This window comes from Sorex araneus, chromosome 3 (genome assembly GCF_027595985.1).
Source record: "Sorex araneus isolate mSorAra2 chromosome 3, mSorAra2.pri, whole genome shotgun sequence".
Taxonomy (NCBI): Eukaryota; Metazoa; Chordata; class Mammalia; order Eulipotyphla; family Soricidae; genus Sorex; species Sorex araneus.
The window spans coordinates 80335314-80356343 of record NC_073304.1 but is presented as its reverse complement, the minus strand read 5'-3'; the positions used below and the strand labels follow the sequence as shown (position 1 = coordinate 80356343).

Here is a 21030-nt window from a genome sequence, read left to right as displayed (position 1 = left end):
AAGGCTTCTCAGCAAGGTGGGCAAGGATGGTAATTTATTTAACAGGTAATATGAACTTGCCTTGGTGATATCAAGTTAGCCTTTTATAGACATTAATGAGCATTTTGCACCAAAATATTTCATGCTGAGGAATGATATTAAATATTTTTAGAATTTGGTATTAAATTGTATCAGTTAAACAATAGGAAATGGAATTATAATTTTTATTGATAGTTTTGAGTAGCGTCTCAAATGCAGATTCTACAAAATATTACTCATCGTTTATCAAATTTTCATTAATCCTTTTCTTTACAGAAATCTAAAGATAGTTTGCTTGAGTACTGAAGGAGATATCCCTTAGACTTTTTTATATTTTCAGTTTTAATATATTTTTAATCAAGCTTACAAGTATCTGGTTAAAAATATTAAGAATATTAGTATTTTTTTAAGTGCCAGCATGATCTATCCCCTATTTCCTTTATCCTTTTCATTTATATCAAACAATGTTAAGTTTCCATTTTAGGATTTGTCTTGATTGTGTTGTACCCATGGAGGCTTACATGCACTTTGGTCTTTCTTTTCTTTCCTATGACAAAACTAGTATAGTTTTTTTTTTTTTTGTCATAGTTTTGCTTTGCAATTAAAATCTCCTTTTTAAAGAGCAGGATCTATAGATAGATTTGTGGCACCTAAATTGCATTCGATGTTCAGAATTGTTTTTCAGAGAGCAGACTCTTTAACCTGCCCTCTCTGAGCTACTCCCACTCTGTTGTGAGTATTGTATCTATTATCCTCAGAGTCCTTGCAGGGACTTCTGGCAACTATGACTCTTTGAACTCCTCCTTCTTCTCAGCTCCCACCAGAATGACCTGATAAATCGTAGCAGAAGGAAAATTTGGCATCCATTAGTGCTAATCCTGCTAGAGAAGCAGGACTTACCTAAACCTTCAGATAGTTTTCATTAGAAATAAGGCAGAATTAAACCTTTCATCATGTCCAGTGGGATCTAAATCAGCTACCAAACTTGAGCAGTTATAGATAGAAGCATATATATATATTTGGCTTTTTGGGTCACACCCGGCGATGCATAGGGGTTACTCCTGGCTTTACACTCAGGAATTACTCCTGGCAGTGCTCAGGGGACCATATGGGATGCCGGGATTCGAACCCGGGTTGGCCACGTGCAAGGCAAATGCCCTACCCGCTATCCTATCGTCCAGCCCCGATAGAGGCATATTTTAATTTAAATGAATAGCACAGAAATTCACGGCAGAGCCTGGCAAGCTTCCCCTGGCATATTCGATATGCCAAAAACAGTAACAACAAGTCACAGTGGAGACGTTACTGGTGCCCACTCGAGCAAATTGATGAACAACGGGACGACAGTGCAGTGCACAGAAATTGCAGAACATATAAACAGTTAGCTTCAGAGCATTTGGGTAAATCAAGAAGAATAAATCTAGTTGTGTGAAAGGACTACCATCTTCTCCCCCAAAAACTAAAGAAAACTAGAGAAGAAAAACCTTAAAAACAGAGGGGGAAAGCCCATTAATTTGTAGTTAATCCGAGTTAAAAGAAGATACTTTACCAATAAAAGAAGAAACTGGATATCATAATTAGCAATCAGAATTAGAAGGGGGAGAAATAATAAAACATGTTGATAGTAGATCTGGAAGAGAACGGGACAGATGAAAGAGGTCCTCTTCAAAGAAAAAAGAATAAAATTTCTTTATGTTAGAGAAAGACTTTACTTTTTTGAATGAATATACTGCCTCAGCATCACAAGACACTTGGACTAGTAGGAGGGTTCAGATAGTAAATTGTTGTGAGGCGAAAGAACAGAGCATTGTGAACCCCATTTTGTTTTGAGAAGAGAAGGTCTGGTCAAGTAGGTTTTAAGCCGGTATGTGAGGGGAGCTGTTGGGGAGTGAGAGGGGCGTTGTAAAAGATCTAGCCCGAGGCCTCACCTACACAAGACATGCATCCAGTCACTGAGCCTCACCTCTTGCCCCATGACCTGATATTTTAAGAAAATTAGGAGAAAAACAGAAGAAAAGTAAAGTGGGAAAATGCATGGGCCAAGGACTTTTCCCCTTCTGAGAAAATGAAATAGGTTATTGAAGGTGAAAACTAGTGAGTAAGGAGTATGCTATCATGGTAAGTAGATGAAGAAGGCAGGGACTAGATTAAACCCAGACCTTGGTTAACCCATTTTGTACAGGCCATCTTTCTTTACCCGAAGACAGTTTAGAGCCAATGAAGGGTTTGTAGTCAGAAAGTAATGTCTCCTAGTAACTGTTTTATCAGTGGTTTAGGGAAAGATAAAAAGAGATTGGAGTTAGTAAAGAGATAGCTGGTAGTAATCAGAATGGTGGCTTGGACTAAGATGTAATGGTAGTAGAAGTAGAGAAAAATAATCAAGAGATTTGGAAGTAGGGGCCATAGTGATGATAGTACACCAGTAGAGCATTTGCCTTGCATGTAGCTGGGTTTTGGAATGGCTTAAAAGCAAACAAACAGGGAAAATAAAGAGACTTGGAAATATAAATTAACGTGCTTTAAGTACAGATTGAAAGCTTGGGGTGGAATAGAAGTGCATTGTTGAGTACGAGGTAGAATTCACACACACCTAAACATTTGCCCCTGCCTCCCAAATTATCTAGAGGAAAAGTATCAATAGAAAGAATATTATACATATAGACCGAACATGATGGCTATTTAATACCTCTGCTGCAAACCACAACACCCAAAAGGAGAGAGAGAGCAAAAGGGAATGCCCTGCCGCAAAGGCAGTGTGGAGTGGAAGGGATGGGATGGGGTGATGGGAAGGATGCTGGGACCATTGCTGGTGGAGAATGGGCACTGGTGGAGGAATGGGTACTCAACCATTGTATGACTGAAATGCAAACGCAAACTTTGTAAGTCTGTAACTGTACCTCATGGTGACTCACTAGTAAAAAAAGTTTTTTTAAAAAGAATATTTTACATAATCATAGAATTTTTTATTATGTTAAACCTAAATAACTGAGTTGAAAATGATTAAGTTGATATTATAACCAAAGAAATGAGAGTATTGAGGGGACCTTCTTAAAGTTACAGACTTGAATTGGAGACTCAGGAGTATGATGCTACATAAGATAATGAACTTTCTCTTTGGCTCACTTCTGTATTGTTATTCTTATCTGAAATTTTGGGTTTTTTTTCCTGGATGACATTATAGTGACGGTAATAGTTGGTTTCAAGCTTTTGTCCAACACTTTTTTTTTCTTTCTCAGTATGACAATATCTTAATGGAAGAGGCTGCTCAAATTTTGGAGATAGAAACATTTATACCTCTTCTTCTACAGGTAAGAAATTAAAATTTGAGACAAAGAAAGGGTAGCTTTAACATTTCTGTGGTTAGCATCAGAAAGCTTAGTGTTGGGGTGCTAATTGCCATAATTATATATTCTCTTAACCTTGTTATATTTGATACTATATTTTAAGTCAACAAACTAATGTATTCACTGGTTATTAGTTTGTTTATAGTTTCTGAGGATACTACATTGTTAATTGCTCACCAGAAGATAGGTGAGCTATTTTTTCATTTCTTTCGTTAAAGTTGCTTTTAGATTTATTTTTGAGTTCTCACTGAGTACATTGCTTTCCTATATGCCTAAATTCTCTTTAGCTAAATTGTAATATTAATAATATTTCTTCTTATACTGAAGTTTTTGCTTATTAACAATAAACTATTAACAATAAACTATTGAATTACCAACCTAGATATTAAGGGATGGCTTAATACTGGGTTCCAAAAGTTGTACTCCTATGCACCAAGTAAGTGAAGACTTGGAATATGTTTCATCAGGCTATGTTTCAAGCAGCACAAAGACTTGTAGAGTAGGAAATGTAGGAAAGTAATGTAGGAAATTAAAGGGAAATATATTTTACTGTTGGCATAGCATTCAGAACTCACTCCCAGCATACTTCTAATTCAATCTGCTCTCCCATTTTTCTTCTTGGGCACTGTATCTGTGCAACCTTAGTCTAATTCTGGTCTAATCTACCAGACCACTCTAAGGACCCTACCATGCTTGCTTTTTCAATTCTTCTACTCTCCCCTTTATACCATTAGCCAAGAGTGATAGTACCTACTATGCTTGGTTCAAATGTCATGCTATAAACTTACCAGATGTACATCTATACAATGGAATACTATGCAGCTGTTAGAAAAAAGGAGGTCAAGAATTTTGTAGTCAAGTGGATGGGCATGAAAAGTTTCATGCTGAGTGAAATGAGTCAGAAAGAGAGAGACAGACATAGAAAGATTGCACTCATCTATGGTATATAGAATAACAGAGTGGGAGACTAACACTCAAGAACTGTAGAAATAAGTACCAGGAGGTTGACTCCATGGCTTCGAGGCTGGCCTCACGTTCCGGGGAAAGGTCAACTCAGAGAAGCGATCACCAACTACATTGTAGTCGAAGGCCATGTGGGGGAAGGGAGTTGCGGGCTGAATGAGGGCTAGAGACTGAGCACAGCGGCCACTCAACACCTTTATTGCAAACCACAACAGCTAATTAGAGAGAGAAAACAGAAGGGAATGCCTTGCCACAGTGGCAGGGTGGGGTGGGGGGGAGATGGGATTGGGGAGGGTGGGAGGGACACTGGGTTTACGGGTGGTGGAGAATGGGCACTGGTGAAGGGATGGGTTCCAAACTTTGTATGAGGGAAGTATAAGCACAAAAGTGTATAAATCTGTAACTGTACCCTCACGGTGATTCTCTAATTAAAAATAAATAAATTAAAAAAAAATAAAAAAAAAAAAAGTAGCTGAGAGGTACAAGCTTACAATGATGCAATTACTGGCAGATATTTCTCTGGACTTAGTTACTAAAGTACTAAAATACAGAAATCCAAACCCATGCAGCTGCTAGTGTGGCCTCTCAATCTCATATCTCTTCATTCTCAGCAATGAAAAGCAAATTATCAAATGCTTTCTTTTCAGCAGGTGGACTTTAGGGGGGAGAAACTCCAAATAAATAATAGTGAGGTTTTTTTGTTGAAATATTGAATGTAATCAAAGTAAAGTGAAAGTAAAGTGAAATTTACCAGTTACACATGTGGGGTGGGGGGCTGGGGAGGTGGGGGGGGAGGTATACTGTGATTTTTGGTGGTGGAATATGTGCACTGGTGAAGGGATGGGTGTTCAAGCATTATGTAACTGAGACTTAAACCTGAAAGCTTTGTAACTTTCCACATGGTGATTCAATAAAAAATAAATTTATAAAATAAAATAAAATAAAACCAAAAAAAAAAAATTATAAACTTACCAGATGGCTCTCTGAAGCCGGGAAATAGTAGACTAATAAAATCACATTGTGAATAGCAAGACTCTTAAGTAATATATTGTTGAGTAGTATGCTAATATTTTAGTATGAGTATTTTGCCTCACTTTTTATTTCTAGAATCCACAGGATGGTTTTAGCCGACTTAAACGATGGATTATGATTGGTGATCATCATCAGTTACCTCCAGTCATTAAGAACATGGCCTTTCAGAAATATTCTAACATGGAACAGTCTCTATTTACTCGCTTTGTCCGGGTAGGAGTTCCTACTGTAGACCTTGATGCTCAAGGGAGAGCCAGAGCAAGGTAAAAGCAGGAGTGGCGGCATGGGGGAAGAAGGGTTGGGAATACTTCTATTTAAGGATATCCAAATAGCATACATGATGCAAATAGAATCTTCCAGACTCAGCATTCCCCACTTTTCAGAGTCTTACTGTCAACAAGTCAGAAAGCACCAGTTTTGCCTTTGGCATGGTGTATGGAATGAAAAAATGATTTCCTTCACTTAATTTTTTTATTTTTTGAGTGGGGTAAACCACATCCTGCGTTGCTCAGGAGTTACTCCTGGTGGATTCAGGGAACCATATAGGGTGCCAGGGATTAAACCAGGTCGACCATGTACAAAGAATGCACCCTACTCACTATACTCTCGGTCCAGCCCCAGCTTCACTTTATTTTGATTAAAGTATCTGTACACAGTTAATTTCCATTGTCCCTTCCTCTTTCTTTATATCCCCCAAAGGTACATGGTATAACACCATTTTTAAAATCAAAAGTAAAATTCAAGAGAAGTAAACACTGCGAAGGTGCAAAGGCCCCATGTATAGCTGAACATTTTCCTCAACTTTTAGACTCTTCCGTGATTTTTTTCATTTAAGAGTTAAAGATGGCGTTTATCTCACTGGAGCCGTCATTAAAATACTACACTGTTCTCTCAACCTTTGGTTACTTGAAATAGAGAAGCAAAGGTTTGAAAAGCATTGCTAAAACGATTAGTATAACATGGGTAAAAATTGAAACAATGATTTCTTAGAAACTTATATATATTAAAATAGATTTTACTTTGCTAACATTTTCTGTGTGGTGGGGATTTGTCTTTGAAAGCCTGTGCAACCTCTACAACTGGCGGTACAAGAATCTAGGGAACTTGCCTCACGTGCAGCTTTTGCCGGAGTTCAGTACCGCAAATGCTGGTTTGCTGTATGATTTCCAGCTCATCAACGTTGAAGACTTTCAGGGAGTGGGAGAATCAGAACCCAATCCTTACTTTTATCAGGTAAGAAAAAAATGTGAATGGGGCTGGAGCAATAGCAGAGCAGGTAGGGCGTTTGCCTTGCATGCAGCCGACCCGGGTTCGATATCCAGCATCCCATATGGTCCCCTGAGCACCGCCAGGGGTAATTCCTGAGTGCATGAGCCAGGTGTAACCCCCGTGCATTGCTGGGTGTGACCCAAAAGCAAAAAAATAGAAAAAAGAAAAAAATGTGGAGACAGAAAGGGGAAAAATTGGAGGTGCAGGGGGTTTGGGCCACATCCTACAGTGCTCAGGACTTACTCCTGCCTCTGTGTTCAGGCATCACTTAATGGTGCTGCTCAAGGGGTCAGATGGGGCTCCAGGGACCAGAGCTCAAACCTTGTCTGCTGTATGCAAGTGTAGCAGTTTACCTTACCTACTGTGTCTCTGAGGGGAGAAGGAAAAATTAAAACCCCATCTCATGTACAGCACAAAAAAGTTATTTTCAAATTTTAAAAAGAATTAAAGATGTATTCACCAAAGAAAATAAATTGTAAACATAGTAGGAAGAGGAAGAGATTGATGCTTATGGGGCCAGAATGATAGATAATACAGTGGGTTGGGTGTTGGCCTTGCATGTGGCCAATCTGGGTTCAATCCCTGGAATCTCATATGGTCCTCCAAACCTGTGTGATCCTTGAGCACGGAGCCAGGAGTCAGCTCTGATCACTGCCAGGCGTGGCCCCCCAAACAAACGACTGATATAATGTTGGGGTTGAGAACAATCTTTATAAATTTGTTACCAAAAGTAAAAAATACTTCATAATAAAATAAATGAATGAATGGGCACCCAAGCATCACTTTGGGAATCCACTCTCAGCAACACTTCACCATCAGTGCCAGAGCCCAAAGATGTGTTTCTCCTTGGACCTGTTGTGCTAGGGACTTTTGGGCTCACCTCAGCTGTGCTGGGTCCAGGGGGTGGGGAGAGGGAGGACCCAAAATTTATTTTTGACGTTTAATAGCAAGTTAAAGTGTGAACATATATGGAACTCTAATTAAAGTCTCTTTAAAAAAAAATACTCCAATAGAAATGCAATCTGAACAAGAATACTGGGCTGCATAGATATAGCACAAGGGTTATAGCGCTTGCCTGGAGTGAGTCCCGTCCTAGTTCAATCCCTAGTACCACATATGGTCCTCTGAGTGTCTACAGGAGTGGTCCACAAGCACAAGCCAAATTAGACCTGTCTAAATGGCTTTCAGTAGGGATTAATTATACTATTACATATTCCATGTAATGAAATGTTGCATAACTATTAAGAATGTAATATAATTTTCTGCTGTATAAATAGAGAAAAAAATGATAGGTTGAAAAATACAGGGTCCTGTTTAATTTATTTTTAAGAGGCAGCAATGCATACAGAAGTTCTTTTTATTTTGGGGGGCCAAGGCAGTGCCACACCTAGTGGTGTTCAGGACTTCTGCCTGGGTCTGCACTCAGGTATCACTCCTGGTGGTTCTTGGGGACCACATGAGGTACCAAGGATTGAGTTCCCCCAGGTTGGTTTCTTACAAGCCAACCACCTTGCCTGCTGTTCTATTTCTCTGGTTCCATATACAGAAGTTCTGTACAAAAAGATCTGGCAGCATATATATAGGTATTTATATAAAGATATTTGTTTTTTAATATATATTAGGACTGATGTTTAGATGAATGTAATTTTCTACAAAAATAGAAAATGAAAAAGTTTGCAGTTATGTCACTTCTCTTTTTCTTTTCTTCCAAATAAATTTAAATGAAGAGATAGTTTAGTTTTGTGTCACCAACAGCCAGAACATAAATGACTGCATTATGGGTCATCCTGTACTTTCTCTATTGCCTATATATGAAATCTAGCTCCTTTTTTTTCTTCTATTGTGTTTATCTTCTCTCATCTGTTACTTTCTGTTTAGTGTCTACTAAGCTGAATTAAACAGCCTTTTTATGCATCCTTGATTTCAAGTCAGTTATGCATTTGGCTTTAAGCTCCTTTCCCCAGTCTTTAACTGGAGGCTTTGTCACAATAAGCCAGGCTGACCATTTGGAAGCCACATGCTTTTTCAGTCCATAATGGTCTGGGAGAGGTGGCAACCTTAGGCAGAAAATCAAAACCAAAACATACATGCAAAACACTGAAAAGTATGAGAAAAAAGAAAGATAACAAGAATTAAGTATAGTACTGCTAGATTATACCAATAAACTAGATTCTATTAATTGTGACCTTGATCCTTTATGTGAATATTTCTTTCCCTCCCAGTAGCTACAGTACAGTTTAACTGGATATTAATACTTTTACTCTTGTGTTTCCAGAAATATTAGCCCTTAAGTTGGTAGGTTTCATGATTATCTGAATTTTGCAAATATATTGCAAATATCAAAGCAAAATAGCTGCCACAAGCTCTGTTTTTATTTAACAGTAGTAATCTGGGATAAGGTGATCTCTCACTTTTTATGAAAAGTGTTCAGTCATCCAAGTTATTAAGTCCTCACTGCTGAGATGTGATAAGTAAACAGTTGTGATCATTAGCCACTTTCTCTTTAAAATTTAAAGGAAATAAATGCACAATCTGGTTATATTTGCATTACAGAATCTTGGAGAGGCAGAATATGTGGTAGCACTTTTTATGTACATGTGCTTGCTTGGTTATCCTGCTGACAAGATCAGTATTCTAACAACATACAATGGGCAAAAGCATCTGATTCGTGACATCATCAATAGACGATGTGGGAGCAATCCTTTGATTGGAAGACCAAATAAGGTATTTTTATGAGTATTATATGTTCTCTCTTCATCATGTTGACAAGATGGAAAGATTTATTTATTATGAGTTTTTTATATTGTTCTACTTTGTCTCTCTGCTATCTCCTTTTGAGATGTGTGAGGAAATGAAATAATAGAAACTATAAATTTGAGGTCATCCTACCTGACAATATTCCTGGTTTACTATGAATCTTTGTCACAGCCTGTCATGTTGAAGATTTCCATGGTAATGAGAGAAGAATGTTTCTGACACCTATTAGTGAAATGATAAATAATGAATTTATGTCCTGTTACAGTGGAAGAAGTAGGAAATACAACTTTCATTTTATTTTTATAGAAGTCTAAATTTTGCTGCTTTTTATTATATGGGGCTTGTTTTTTGTTTTTTGTTTTGTCCTGGTGATAGATTGTATTGAGCATTTAAACTTTAGAATCTTTTTAAACTTTATTTTTTTATGTGATATGATGGAATAATATCAGAAAAAATAAAGGTCCTTGAGGGTCAGCTAGATAGAAAAGAACAAAATCATATATAAAAATATAATATTGCCAGTAATGAAATTTAGACTTTAGTTGTGAACCCAGCTATATAAAAACTCTTTCACCTTTACTTGAAAATCATCTGTTTACTGAGATTTAATTTCAATGCTTATTGACTTGTTCTTTCAGTTCCAAGAATTTGGTTGTGTTTATATAGCGATCATTTTAAGAGCAGGATTTTTATTTCTACTGTATTATTTAACTGTCTCTAAGTTTTTATTCTTATCTTTTGAAATATGCTATATTTCCTTTATATTTTCTTTCTAGGTGACAACTGTTGACAGATTTCAAGGTCAACAGAATGATTACATTCTTCTGTCTCTAGTACGAACCAGGGCAGTAGGCCATCTGAGGTATGTCAGGAAAAATTTCTGGTCTCTACTCTCTTCCATTTTGAATCTTAGTGACTAAATAGTTTAAAATTGTTTTAAGTTGAATCATAATTAATGGCAACTTTTAGTGTTTTGTTTTAGAATAGAAAAATATCTCATTGTACAGTTAACAACAACCAGTGCTTCTGAATTTTTTTCATTCTTAAGTTTTTGGTAATTTTAGCTTTTTTATTCTTTAATAACATTCAGAGATAGCCTTTTATTATAAATCACTCATGTAGTTCATAGTGTATATATACCATTTATATAATACGTAAGCATTATATATAGCTACATAGATCCTGTATCTATAAGAAACAATGTTGTAAGATACTAGGTCAAGATCAAAATCTCTTCAGAATAAATTCTTCATTGCAGAGGATTTCTAACTTTTCCCCACATAGGCTTCCAGCTTTGTTGTTAGAAAAGAAATGAACAATTTGTTCTACCAGATTAAGAATTTTCACAATGAACGGCCTATTTTTTATCATTTATTGTGATTATTTATGTGCTACAGATTTATGGCACTAATATCTCCTTATTACAAAGCAGTATTTCAATTTTATAAAAACTTTTATATGATGTGCTTTCAATACATAAGGGGAATTCATTTTTATTATTTTATTTGATAGATATGAAAAGAAATTTTCCAAGATTTCATGTTACCAAGTCCAGGTCTGTTTGAAGCTTAATCTGGTGATCAGGTCACATGCTGATAACTTCCATGTGAAAGTAAGCAAAGAAGTAAAGTTTCAAAAAAAATGATTCAAGACAATAGCATTCTAAATTTTTACTTGAGTGTTAAGTTTAAACTTGTAATTGGAAGCTGACTTTTCTAAAACACAATTTACTTTTTACATTGAGCAACATCAAGAGTTGCATAACTGTAAATTCTCAAAAAATGAATGCATAAATTTTGTTTATTCTCCTTCCCATCTCCCCACCCTTTTTCTTATACCATAGTGCCCTCCCCAGATTCCTGTGACTTTACACTATGCTGTTCTTTGTCTGACTGTTCTGGAAATATAAAGAAAAGAAAGATCATGATAATGCTAAAATACTTATAAATACTTCTATACTTATGAAGTACTTTTTTGAAAAAAGAATTTTTGAAAAAGAACTTGATGTTATTACTGGTTATTTTGCACGTTAGATTTTCTAATCCAGAAATACCTTTCTCTAAATGAGTTTATCATCTCTGTACTGGCCAAAATTTACTTTTATAGTTCAGCTTCGTCACTGCAGGGACAAAGGGGAGATAGTGTTAGTGGTGATGTTAATGCGTATCAATTTAACTTTTACCCAGATAACTTAGATGCCTTAACTAGAATTTTATCAAACTTCATAAAATATTTTGGTTTATAGATAAATCACTTACATTGTAAATTTTCTATTAAGTTCAGACATACTTTGTTTTCAAGTTTTAATAGACTAAGGAAATCTCCTCCCTAATTTCTCTTTATGTTTTAATAGCTGTAATTCATATAACATATATCTACTTTATCCTATTTTAAGGATACAATTCAATGATTCAGTATTTCCCTGTGTAATTCTATGATTTTTACTATATTCATAGAATTTATCCAATTTTATTTAGAATTTTATAATATTTTCATCACTCCATCCCCACCCCCACCAAGAAGTCTCTGTATTTAGAGTCCTTGATCTATAGTGTAAATCAGTAACACTACTGCCCAAAGGGGTAGGCTTTCTCCTTTGACCTAAATGAACCTCTCTTGGTTTGTGGGAGCGGAAGGGGTCGGGGGGCAGGTGTTGCAAGAGAAAGAAAAATTTCATCTTCTCCCTCAAATGAACATTATTATTACTACGTACTTTTGTATCATACCTACTTTCTGATAAAAGAAATTAGGTCCATATCAAAGCCATAAAGTGCCATAGAAAATGAGAATTAGGTGAATTCCTCAATGTCTTGCATTCCCCAAAGACACAGAAAAGCCATTTGATAAATATTCTAATTTCTACTCCTTATTATACAGTCTTTATAACACTTGATTTCTGTAAAACTCTAACCCATACAGGATTAGGAATGATAATATCAGGCTTTGAAAGTCTTCTCTTTTATAAAATACTCACAAAATCAAATAGCCATCCAAAAGCATGTCAAGAAAACGGTCTTCAGTATTTAAAACTGATTCTGTTTTTCACTAAAGCACATTTCAATTAATAGTGAAGTGACATTTGATTAATATGGCCATTTCTATAAATTTATTCAGTTCAAATAAAGTTTTAAAACAATTCTTGTTAAATGATGGAGAAAATTGACTGAGTCAGCTACATATATAGCTGGATCATTTCATTTAGCCATTTTGTTAGTTTATGTGAACATTGAGTAATTCTAGACCAAACATTAAATCCAAGTACTAGAATAAATATATGAATTAAATGTGGCATTATTTTCTGTGTTATACTATATTTGTAATTCCTATTATAATTAAATCTAAAACAGAGTGATTAAGAGTTACCTCAGAAGTAAATTGAATTATCTTGAAATATAAAACAGGGTGATAAGAGGTAACATAGGAAGTAAAATTTGACCTTGATCAAGCCTGGGGATTTGAGAAGTGAAAAAATGGAAAGGGCTGGCTCAGACTGACACCGTTGTGATGATTCAGTAAATTAGTAACTGACAGCTAATCTGTATCCTAATACTAATATAGCTACTTAGACCTTTTAAACCAGCACAATTTTCACTTTGTGGTTTCCTCTTCCCTTTCCTCCCCCAAACAATAGAGTCTGGTAATAATAAAGCACTAACTTTCTACTTTATTAATCATATAGTATTGGCCTATGTACAGTTTACTAAGTTTTTAAGAAACTTGTTTTTTTAATTACCATATTCTAACAGATATGTGTATATATGATAATAAAAATATATAAGGGGAAGCTATGAAAATATATAATGAATCACAAAGTATGCTAACTTATTTTGTTTTCCAAAGGGATGTTCGACGCTTGGTGGTGGCCATGTCTAGAGCCAGACTTGGACTTTATATCTTTGCCAGAGTATCCCTCTTCCAGAACTGTTTTGAACTAACTCCAGCTTTCAGCCAACTTACAGCCCGTCCCCTTCATTTGCATATAATTCCAACTGAACCTTTTCCAACCAGTAGAAAGGTAGGTCTTTTTTTATTGTATAGAGAAACATTTGGACCATAGCAATTAGGAACATCATCCCAGAGAGCTGATCATAACTTTGAATGATTCTTACACAAAGAATATGAACTAGATTTTCTCTGTGCAAGTATTTTAATACCAAGCTAACATTCATGAGTATTCATGAGTATTCATCACAGTTAGTTTTTTTTATATATATTATCTCATTTTGTTTCGTTTTTTCTCAGAAATAGCCCTTTGATCCATTTTCAGAGCTAGGAGTAAGCCCTGAGCACAGCTGAGTGTACACTAGACCTTCCCGCCACCCACCAATGCCCACTTAAAAAAAATAATCTTACAAATGATCATTCTACATTTGTAAATAAACTGATATTTTACTACCCTGAAATTGTCTTCAAAGTATCTCTTTATTCTCTCCTAGTGTTCACTTAGGAAATTGAATTCTCTTCTTCATGAAGTTCTTATTGAAATCTAAAACTATACCTTTTTGTTTGTTTATTTCACAGTGGGGATCTATTCAAGGGCCTCATACATACAAAGCATGCAGTCTACCACTGAGCTACATCCATGGCAATCTAACACATGTCCTCCACACCTTAATAGTATCGATAGCGCAGCGGTAGGGTGTTTGCCTTGCATGAGGTCGACCCGGGTTCGATTCCTCCGCCCCTCTCGGAGAGCTTGGCAAGCTACCGAGAGTATCTCACCTGAATGGCAGAGGCTGGCAAGCTACCCGTGGCATATTCGATATGCCAAAAACAGTAACAAATCTCAAAATGGAGATGTTACTGTTGCCCACTCGAGCAAATCGATGAGCAACAGGATGACAGTGACAGTGACAATGAAAAACATGGATTTCTTTTGGAGTGTTTGCTTTTAGCTGTATGTAACCTTTTTTTTTCCCCCCAGAAAAAATGCATTATTCAACTTCACGAACAATATGTATTTTCTTTGAACAGGTTAGGTTAGGTTAAAACCACACAAAATTTATATGTAACTTTCTTTTGCCTTCTAGAATGGAGAGAGACCATCTCATGAAGTACAGATAATAAAGAATATGCCCCAGATGGCAAACTTTGTATACAACATGTATATGCATTTGATTCAGACCACACATCATTATCATCAGGTAAGTTCTCTCAAAACTGATCCTTATTTTTTCTTGTAAAAAGAAATTCTTTTCAATAAAGTATCTGGTTCCTTGTGGAAACCATTTAAACCAAACAAAATTGTTAATATCTATGTAGCATCTACATTTATTAGACCTGTTTGTATAGCTATAATTTGATTTGCAATTAAGGTCTGTCTGTTTAAACCTTGTTACGGCATTTTTATACCTATTAAACCTTAAAACACAGTCAAGACATTGAGCATATTCATATCCTAGAACATTTGTCTCATGCCCCTTGGGCATTTCTCTCATCCTTCACCAACACGTTTATACTCAAGGCAACCAAGGATCTGTCAGTTAATAAAGATTAAACTCCATATCTACACATTTTTGATGTAGACATATACAACCTGTTTTCTTTTTTTCCCCTTCTACCCACATTTATTCCAACTAATTGTGTCTTATGGGAATATACAAAGGTACAACTAGCTTGTGAAACAGATAGGCACTTTCTTAAAAAATTGAACATACATTCATCTTATCCATCCGGTCTATGCCTAGGATTTTACCCACGATAAGGTGCAGAGGCTTAGCAGCTCTATTAGTAATAGCTAATCAGTACAGAACTGAGCCTAAATATCTACCACCAGGTGAACAGGTAAACTCAGTGGGCTACTGTTCAGTAATGAAAGGAAAGAACTACTGATGTATGCAAAAACAAAGGAGAATGAACCTCACATAATGTCAATAAAACCTACCCCCCAACCTCCCTTCAAATGAATTTGCATTTCTCTAATAAATGATGTCACCATCTTTTCCTCTGGTTATTTGCCAATTGTATATCATCTGTGAGGATATTAAGGTCTCACTCTTACAGGATTATTCTAATAAGTTTTAAGAGTATAACGATTATAGTACCCTTATCAAATACTTTTTTAAAAATTGGATCACTATGAGGTGCAGTTACAAAGCTTTCATGTTTGAGTTTCAGTCATACAATGATTGAACACCCATCCCAACCTTCTCCCTGCCTCTATGGCAGATAATTTCCCCCATGCTGTCTCTACTTTCAAATACTATTTTAGTAAATATATCTTATGATCTGTGATTTTTTTTATTATTTTAAAGAGTCTCAAAGAACAGAGGTTATAAAATTTTTGTGAACTTAGATGTACAAGTTGTTCTTTTATGATTTACGCTTTGGCTTGGGTTTGAGGACCTCCAAGTGATACTCAAAGGCCCGGGGGCCACTCCTAGCTATACTTGACCTTCAGGCTGGTGGTGCAGTATGAGGGCTGCTGTGTCAGCCTGGCAGTGCTCTGCGGAGTGGCCTCCAGGGCCAAACCCAGCAAAGCTCAGGAGTACACGTGGTGTCGAGGATCAGCCACTATACTATATCCCACCCCCAACTCACGCTCTATGTGTCCTAAAAGATAGTAGCCTAAGCCAAAATTGCAGACGTTTTCTTCTAGAAGTGTTATAGTTTTATGGAAATCTGTATATATGATACATTTTGAGTTAAGTTCTATAAAACAGTCCAGGGTAGAATCAGGGAAATATCTCTAAGAGCTCAAGCAAATGTTTAGCATACAGAGGTCCACTGTATGGTCCACTAAGCACCTGGAGGTTAGCCCAATGACCCCCAGTACTTTGAGCCCAAGAATCATTGAGTTGAATATCACTGGGAGTGATTCCCCAGACCCCATAAGCATTGCTTGAGAGACCTCCACTCCATCCCCCACCAAAAATAAAAAATAATAATATAAAAGTGGTTGTGTATTATCATTTGCATATAGATATCCAAATAGTTTAGCTCCATTTCCTAATAAACTACATTTTTTCTCTATTGAGTTGCTTTGACATCTTTTTTTAATTAAAGAAAAACATTTTAATTGATTTGTAATAAATGACATAGCTTTGAGTATGCAACATAACAATTTGATATTTGTACAGTAGCGAAGTGACCACCACAGTAAGTCTAATTGCACACATGTTGTACTAAATCGGGACATGTATTTACCGATTTTTTTTTCTCTTTATGATGAAAACTTTAAAGATCTTGCCCTGTCATTATAGTAAATACAGCAGTTAATGGTACATATGTGCCTGTTTCAGGGTTTTCTCTGCTTTTCTGTTAATCTGTTCACCTGTCCTTTTGCTACTACATGACCCATCTTAGATTGGGTATATTGTAAATCTTGAAATTATGTGTAAGTCCTTCAGTTTTGTTCTTTCTCAGAATTGCTTTGGCTATCCCACTCCCTTACTTTTTTTATTTTCTAGAAGTCTAAAAGCAGCTGGCCAGCAAAATATCCTGAGGTTGTAATTAAGAATGCTTTAAAAAGTGGTAGTGCTTAGGATCAATTGGTGAGATTAACATATTCGCAGTACTAAGTTTTTGTTTCTATAAATATGACACTCTGATTGTTTAAGTGTTCTTTGACTTCTCTTATCAGTCTTTGACACTTTTAAACACTCAGTGCTTACACATATATGTTTAGTCTTATTTTGTCTGGGGGCCATGCAGAGTGGTGCTCAGGATGACTCCTGGCTCTGTGCTCAGAGATGACTGTGAGCAATGCTCAAGAGAACGGTTGTGGTTCCAGAGATCAGACCAAACCTGGGCCATATGCAAGGCAAATCCCTTACCCCCTGTATTGTCTCTCAGATCCCTTTGTGGTTAGTTCTGTTACTTGTGGCTACTGTGAATGGTACTTTTAAAACGTTTCCATTTCCAACAAGAAAACAGAATGGAGGAGAGGACCCAAACCTTAGCTCCAGAGTAAAGAGGAAAATGGGAAGCCAAGATTCTAGAGCTGCCCAGTGTTGTGGCTGAATGGGACAGAAGGCTGTGCCCTGCCTTTCCCTTCCGGCATGGCCTTGTCTCAAGGTTTGGTTCTGCCCCACTCTCAAGGCCTCCTTGATTGGCCCTTTCTTAGGTTGGTATGGCAATTAGTCCTAATCAGCCACTATTTTCCAGAAGTGTTCCAGCAAATTGCTCTGCTAAAAACAAAAATCTAAAAGCTTCTTATGTTGTTTTCTTCTCCGAAGATGTAATATGTACTTTGATCATCATTGTGTAATATCTATGTAAGCATATTCCAAGCAAAGTTGACGCCATTGTTATCAGAGTTGTTCCATCTCTAATAGAAAACATTTGGTCAACAGTATTGGAGAACTCTAAAGAATTATCTCTTCGGAAGATGTTCGCCTGAGATCCTAACATTGTAAGTCGGTGGTTGTTTTTTTTTCATTTTGAGCTCCTATTGATTTTTTTTTCTCTTTCTTTTTCTACTAGACTTTATTACAGCTCCCACCTGCTATGGTAGAAGAAAGTGAAGAAGTTCAAAGTCAGGAAATTGAATTGGAAACGGAAGAAGATTCCATGGCTTCTCAAGCGGATGTTCTACCCAGTGTAACAGATGCAAGTTCCGGTCAGGAAACCTCAGCCCCTAAGACTGAGGCCACTCCTGGTCAGACAGGAGACTCTTCTGATCCAGAAGCCACCCCTGCTCTCGCTGGGGTCCCTTCCACTGTGGCAAAACCTGGAGATGAACCAGAGGAGTCCACATCTGCCCCAGCTGAGACCAAGTAGCACCTACCAGGGAGGACATTTTATTTATAAAACCTACAGAAAGTCACCTTGTTGTATTTTACATTCACCTCTGCCATTTTAATGGCGCTATTTGTATTCATTCCTCATTTTTGTAGCTAATTTCAATGTTTGTCTTCTTGGGTATATTAAAATGTGGTTTTTGTATATAAACAGCTCCAGTTTTATTTGTTTGGACAGAAGAATAAGTGACCCTTCCTTTGGCATTTTGATCAACTGTTATAGCTATAATGGTTCCTAAATCAAAAGAATTTTCTATTGAATAAAGCTTCAAACATTTTTAGTGAAATTCTTTTTTTTTGAAAAAGGATTAAATGTTAAAATTAAGTGATTCTAAGCAAGTATCCAAAGCAATTTCTTCTATCATAGTATTGGATATTCAAATCATTCTGTTTTTATCTCCCCCACCTTCCTTCACTGTCTTGCTTGATAAAAGGCATTGATGCACCTATTGGATTGACTGTATCTGAAGAACCTTTGAAGAGAAGAATTAAGCAGGTGTTACACAGTCACTGTTTCTGCTTTTTTTTTTTCTTTTTGGGTCACACCTGGTCATGCACAGGGGTTCCTCCTGGCTCTGCACTCAGAAATTAGCCCTGGAGGTGCTCAGGGAACCATATGGAATACTGGGAATCGAACCCTGGTCGGCTGCATGCCAGGCAAAGGCCTTATCCGCTGTGCTATCACTCCAGTCCCCTGTTTCTGCACTTTTAAAGAGGGGTGAATTCATAAGGAGATTCAACCCAGAAAGTCAAGCCAATAATATTTTTGAATGAGTAGTATGTGCTCAACTTTGTGAACATGTAGTGGCCACGAATCAGACTCTCACTTTGACAGAACACTTGTATAACTGTGGAGTGAGGAATGGTAAATGAAGGTCATGGGATAACCAGGTGAAATGCCAAGAAGATGTAGTAGGAAACCAGATCTGTGTGTTCCAAGAGTAAGAATTGATCCAGATAGTCTATTACATAGTTAACCTGATTATAAGAACTTAATAGCAAATACTGTAGACATCTATATGCAGAAAAGAATTTTTCTTTGTAAATATATAGCATCAGACTAAGCAAAAAAGAGAGCTTTACTATTTTCCTGGAAAAGATTGACTTTTTTTTTTTTAGAGGATCTGAATCAATACTTACAACCAAATTTAGCAAACATGGTCTGCTTTCTCATTAAATGAACCATTTCCCAAACACTATATCACTCTGTGTTGCTAAGTAATGGTGTTATTTTCTTTGCTTTTTGATTATCTGTATCTCATTTAATCTTCAATTAAATTTTAAAAAGATAATTTAGTTGGAAGATGGATAAGTCTTCTGCCTTTATCAAATAAAAAAATGGGAGGAGGGGTGTTGTTCCACGTACAGAAGGCCAACTCATAGCTCTGTGCTCAGGGTTCAGCCCATATGTGATATTCAGGATTAAACCTGGGTTGGCCACTTGCACAGCAAGTGCCACAGCTGCTGTGGCCAAGGATCAATCCTGATAGTGCTTCAGGATCATAGGTGGTGCAGGGATTCAGAGTGAGACCAGTCACATCTGAGGCAAGCACCTTACCCCTGTATGGTCTTCAAAACCCTGTCAAAATTTTTTAAAGGAATGATGGTGGTGGGATCTGAATTATTTAAAACTTAATTCACCGGAATGAGTAGTGAGTCACAGTGGATTATTGAATTTTTTTTTCTCAAATGACCTCTATTGAAATAACATTGCTTTATAACATCATTTTTGAGTATATATCACTGAAAACTAACGTGTTGATTTCCAAAACAACATTAAGGTCACCACTAAGAGCCCCATTTTAAAGAAAGCTACAAACAGAAGTGTCACTAATAAAGAATTTGGTAGGTGAAATTAAAAACTCAGTCAGTGCCCTCAATAGTAGAATGACAACAGCCAAAGACAGAATCAGTGAGCTTGAAGATGAGCTGCAGAAAGCATTCAGGCAACAGCATACAATGAATAAAGACTTCAAAATAACTCAAGGTTGAATAAAAGTCCCATTTTATCCTTCACCATACATCTTCCCTTGTCCCAATTTACTCACCCTTCCCTTATTGTTAGCCATTAGTTGTTTTTAAAAGATAATTTTTGTTTCACTTAATTCATCTTAGTTTTCTGTATATGCCACAGCACTGCACTGTTGTCCTTTGTTCATCGATTTGCTCGAGCGGGCACCAGTAAAGTCTCCATTGTAAGACTTGTTGTTACTATTTTTGGCATATCTAATACGCCACGGTGAGCTTGCCAGGCTCTGCCGTGCAGACAGGATACTCGGTAGCTTGCCGGGGTCTCTGAGACAGATGGAGTAATCAAACCTGGGTCTGCCTCGTGCAAGGCAAACAACTTACAGTGGCAACTATAGGAGAAGGATAGAATCAAAGGGTGCAGTCCTGGGGTAGTGTTTTGTGTATTTTTGCCAATTAAGAATTGCTTCAGGGACTGGAGCGATAGCACAGTGGGTAGGGCATTTGCCTTGCACACGGCCCATCCGGGTTCAATTCCCAGCATCCTATATGGTCCCCGAGCACCGCCAGGAGTAATTCCTGAGTGCATGAGGCAGGGGTAACCCTTGTGTAACACCGGGTGTGACCCAATAAGAAAAAAGGAAAAATAGAACTGCTTCATACATTCATTCACTTTAATTTGGAATTTACCAGAGACTTAGGTACTCTAGTCATGTGACTATTTCAGATGAGTGTCCCCATTGCTCTCCATCCTGTTTTTCATCTTTGAATACGTCATGATTTTAAAATCTATTTTTAAAAGCAAAGCAAATGATGCATGCCAAGAAAATGAGCACGAAATGAAGCAATTCAAGCATTTAGACTGTTTTTCACAAAATGCTGAGTTAAGGAAGTTCATTACCAGCAGTTGAGAATAAATAGCTCCATAGATTTGACAA

General features: G+C 36.8%; 1 protein-coding gene across 1 annotated transcript in view; it reads left to right on the top strand.

The window, feature by feature from the left end:
- AQR (aquarius intron-binding spliceosomal factor) overlaps nt 1–20325 on the top strand; it is a 93527-nt gene extending 73202 nt beyond the window's left edge. Inside the window, exons 28-35 of the mRNA XM_004609758.2 lie at nt 3255–3326; nt 5433–5620; nt 6419–6590; nt 9180–9350; nt 10160–10245; nt 13224–13398; nt 14414–14527; nt 17808–20325. Coding sequence (XP_004609815.1) covers nt 3255–3326; nt 5433–5620; nt 6419–6590; nt 9180–9350; nt 10160–10245; nt 13224–13398; nt 14414–14527; nt 17808–18104 — 1275 coding nt within the window. The 3' untranslated portion in view covers nt 18105–20325. The remainder of the gene's footprint in view (nt 1–3254; nt 3327–5432; nt 5621–6418; nt 6591–9179; nt 9351–10159; nt 10246–13223; nt 13399–14413; nt 14528–17807) is intronic.
- The last annotated feature ends 705 nt before the right edge of the window (nt 20326–21030 follow it).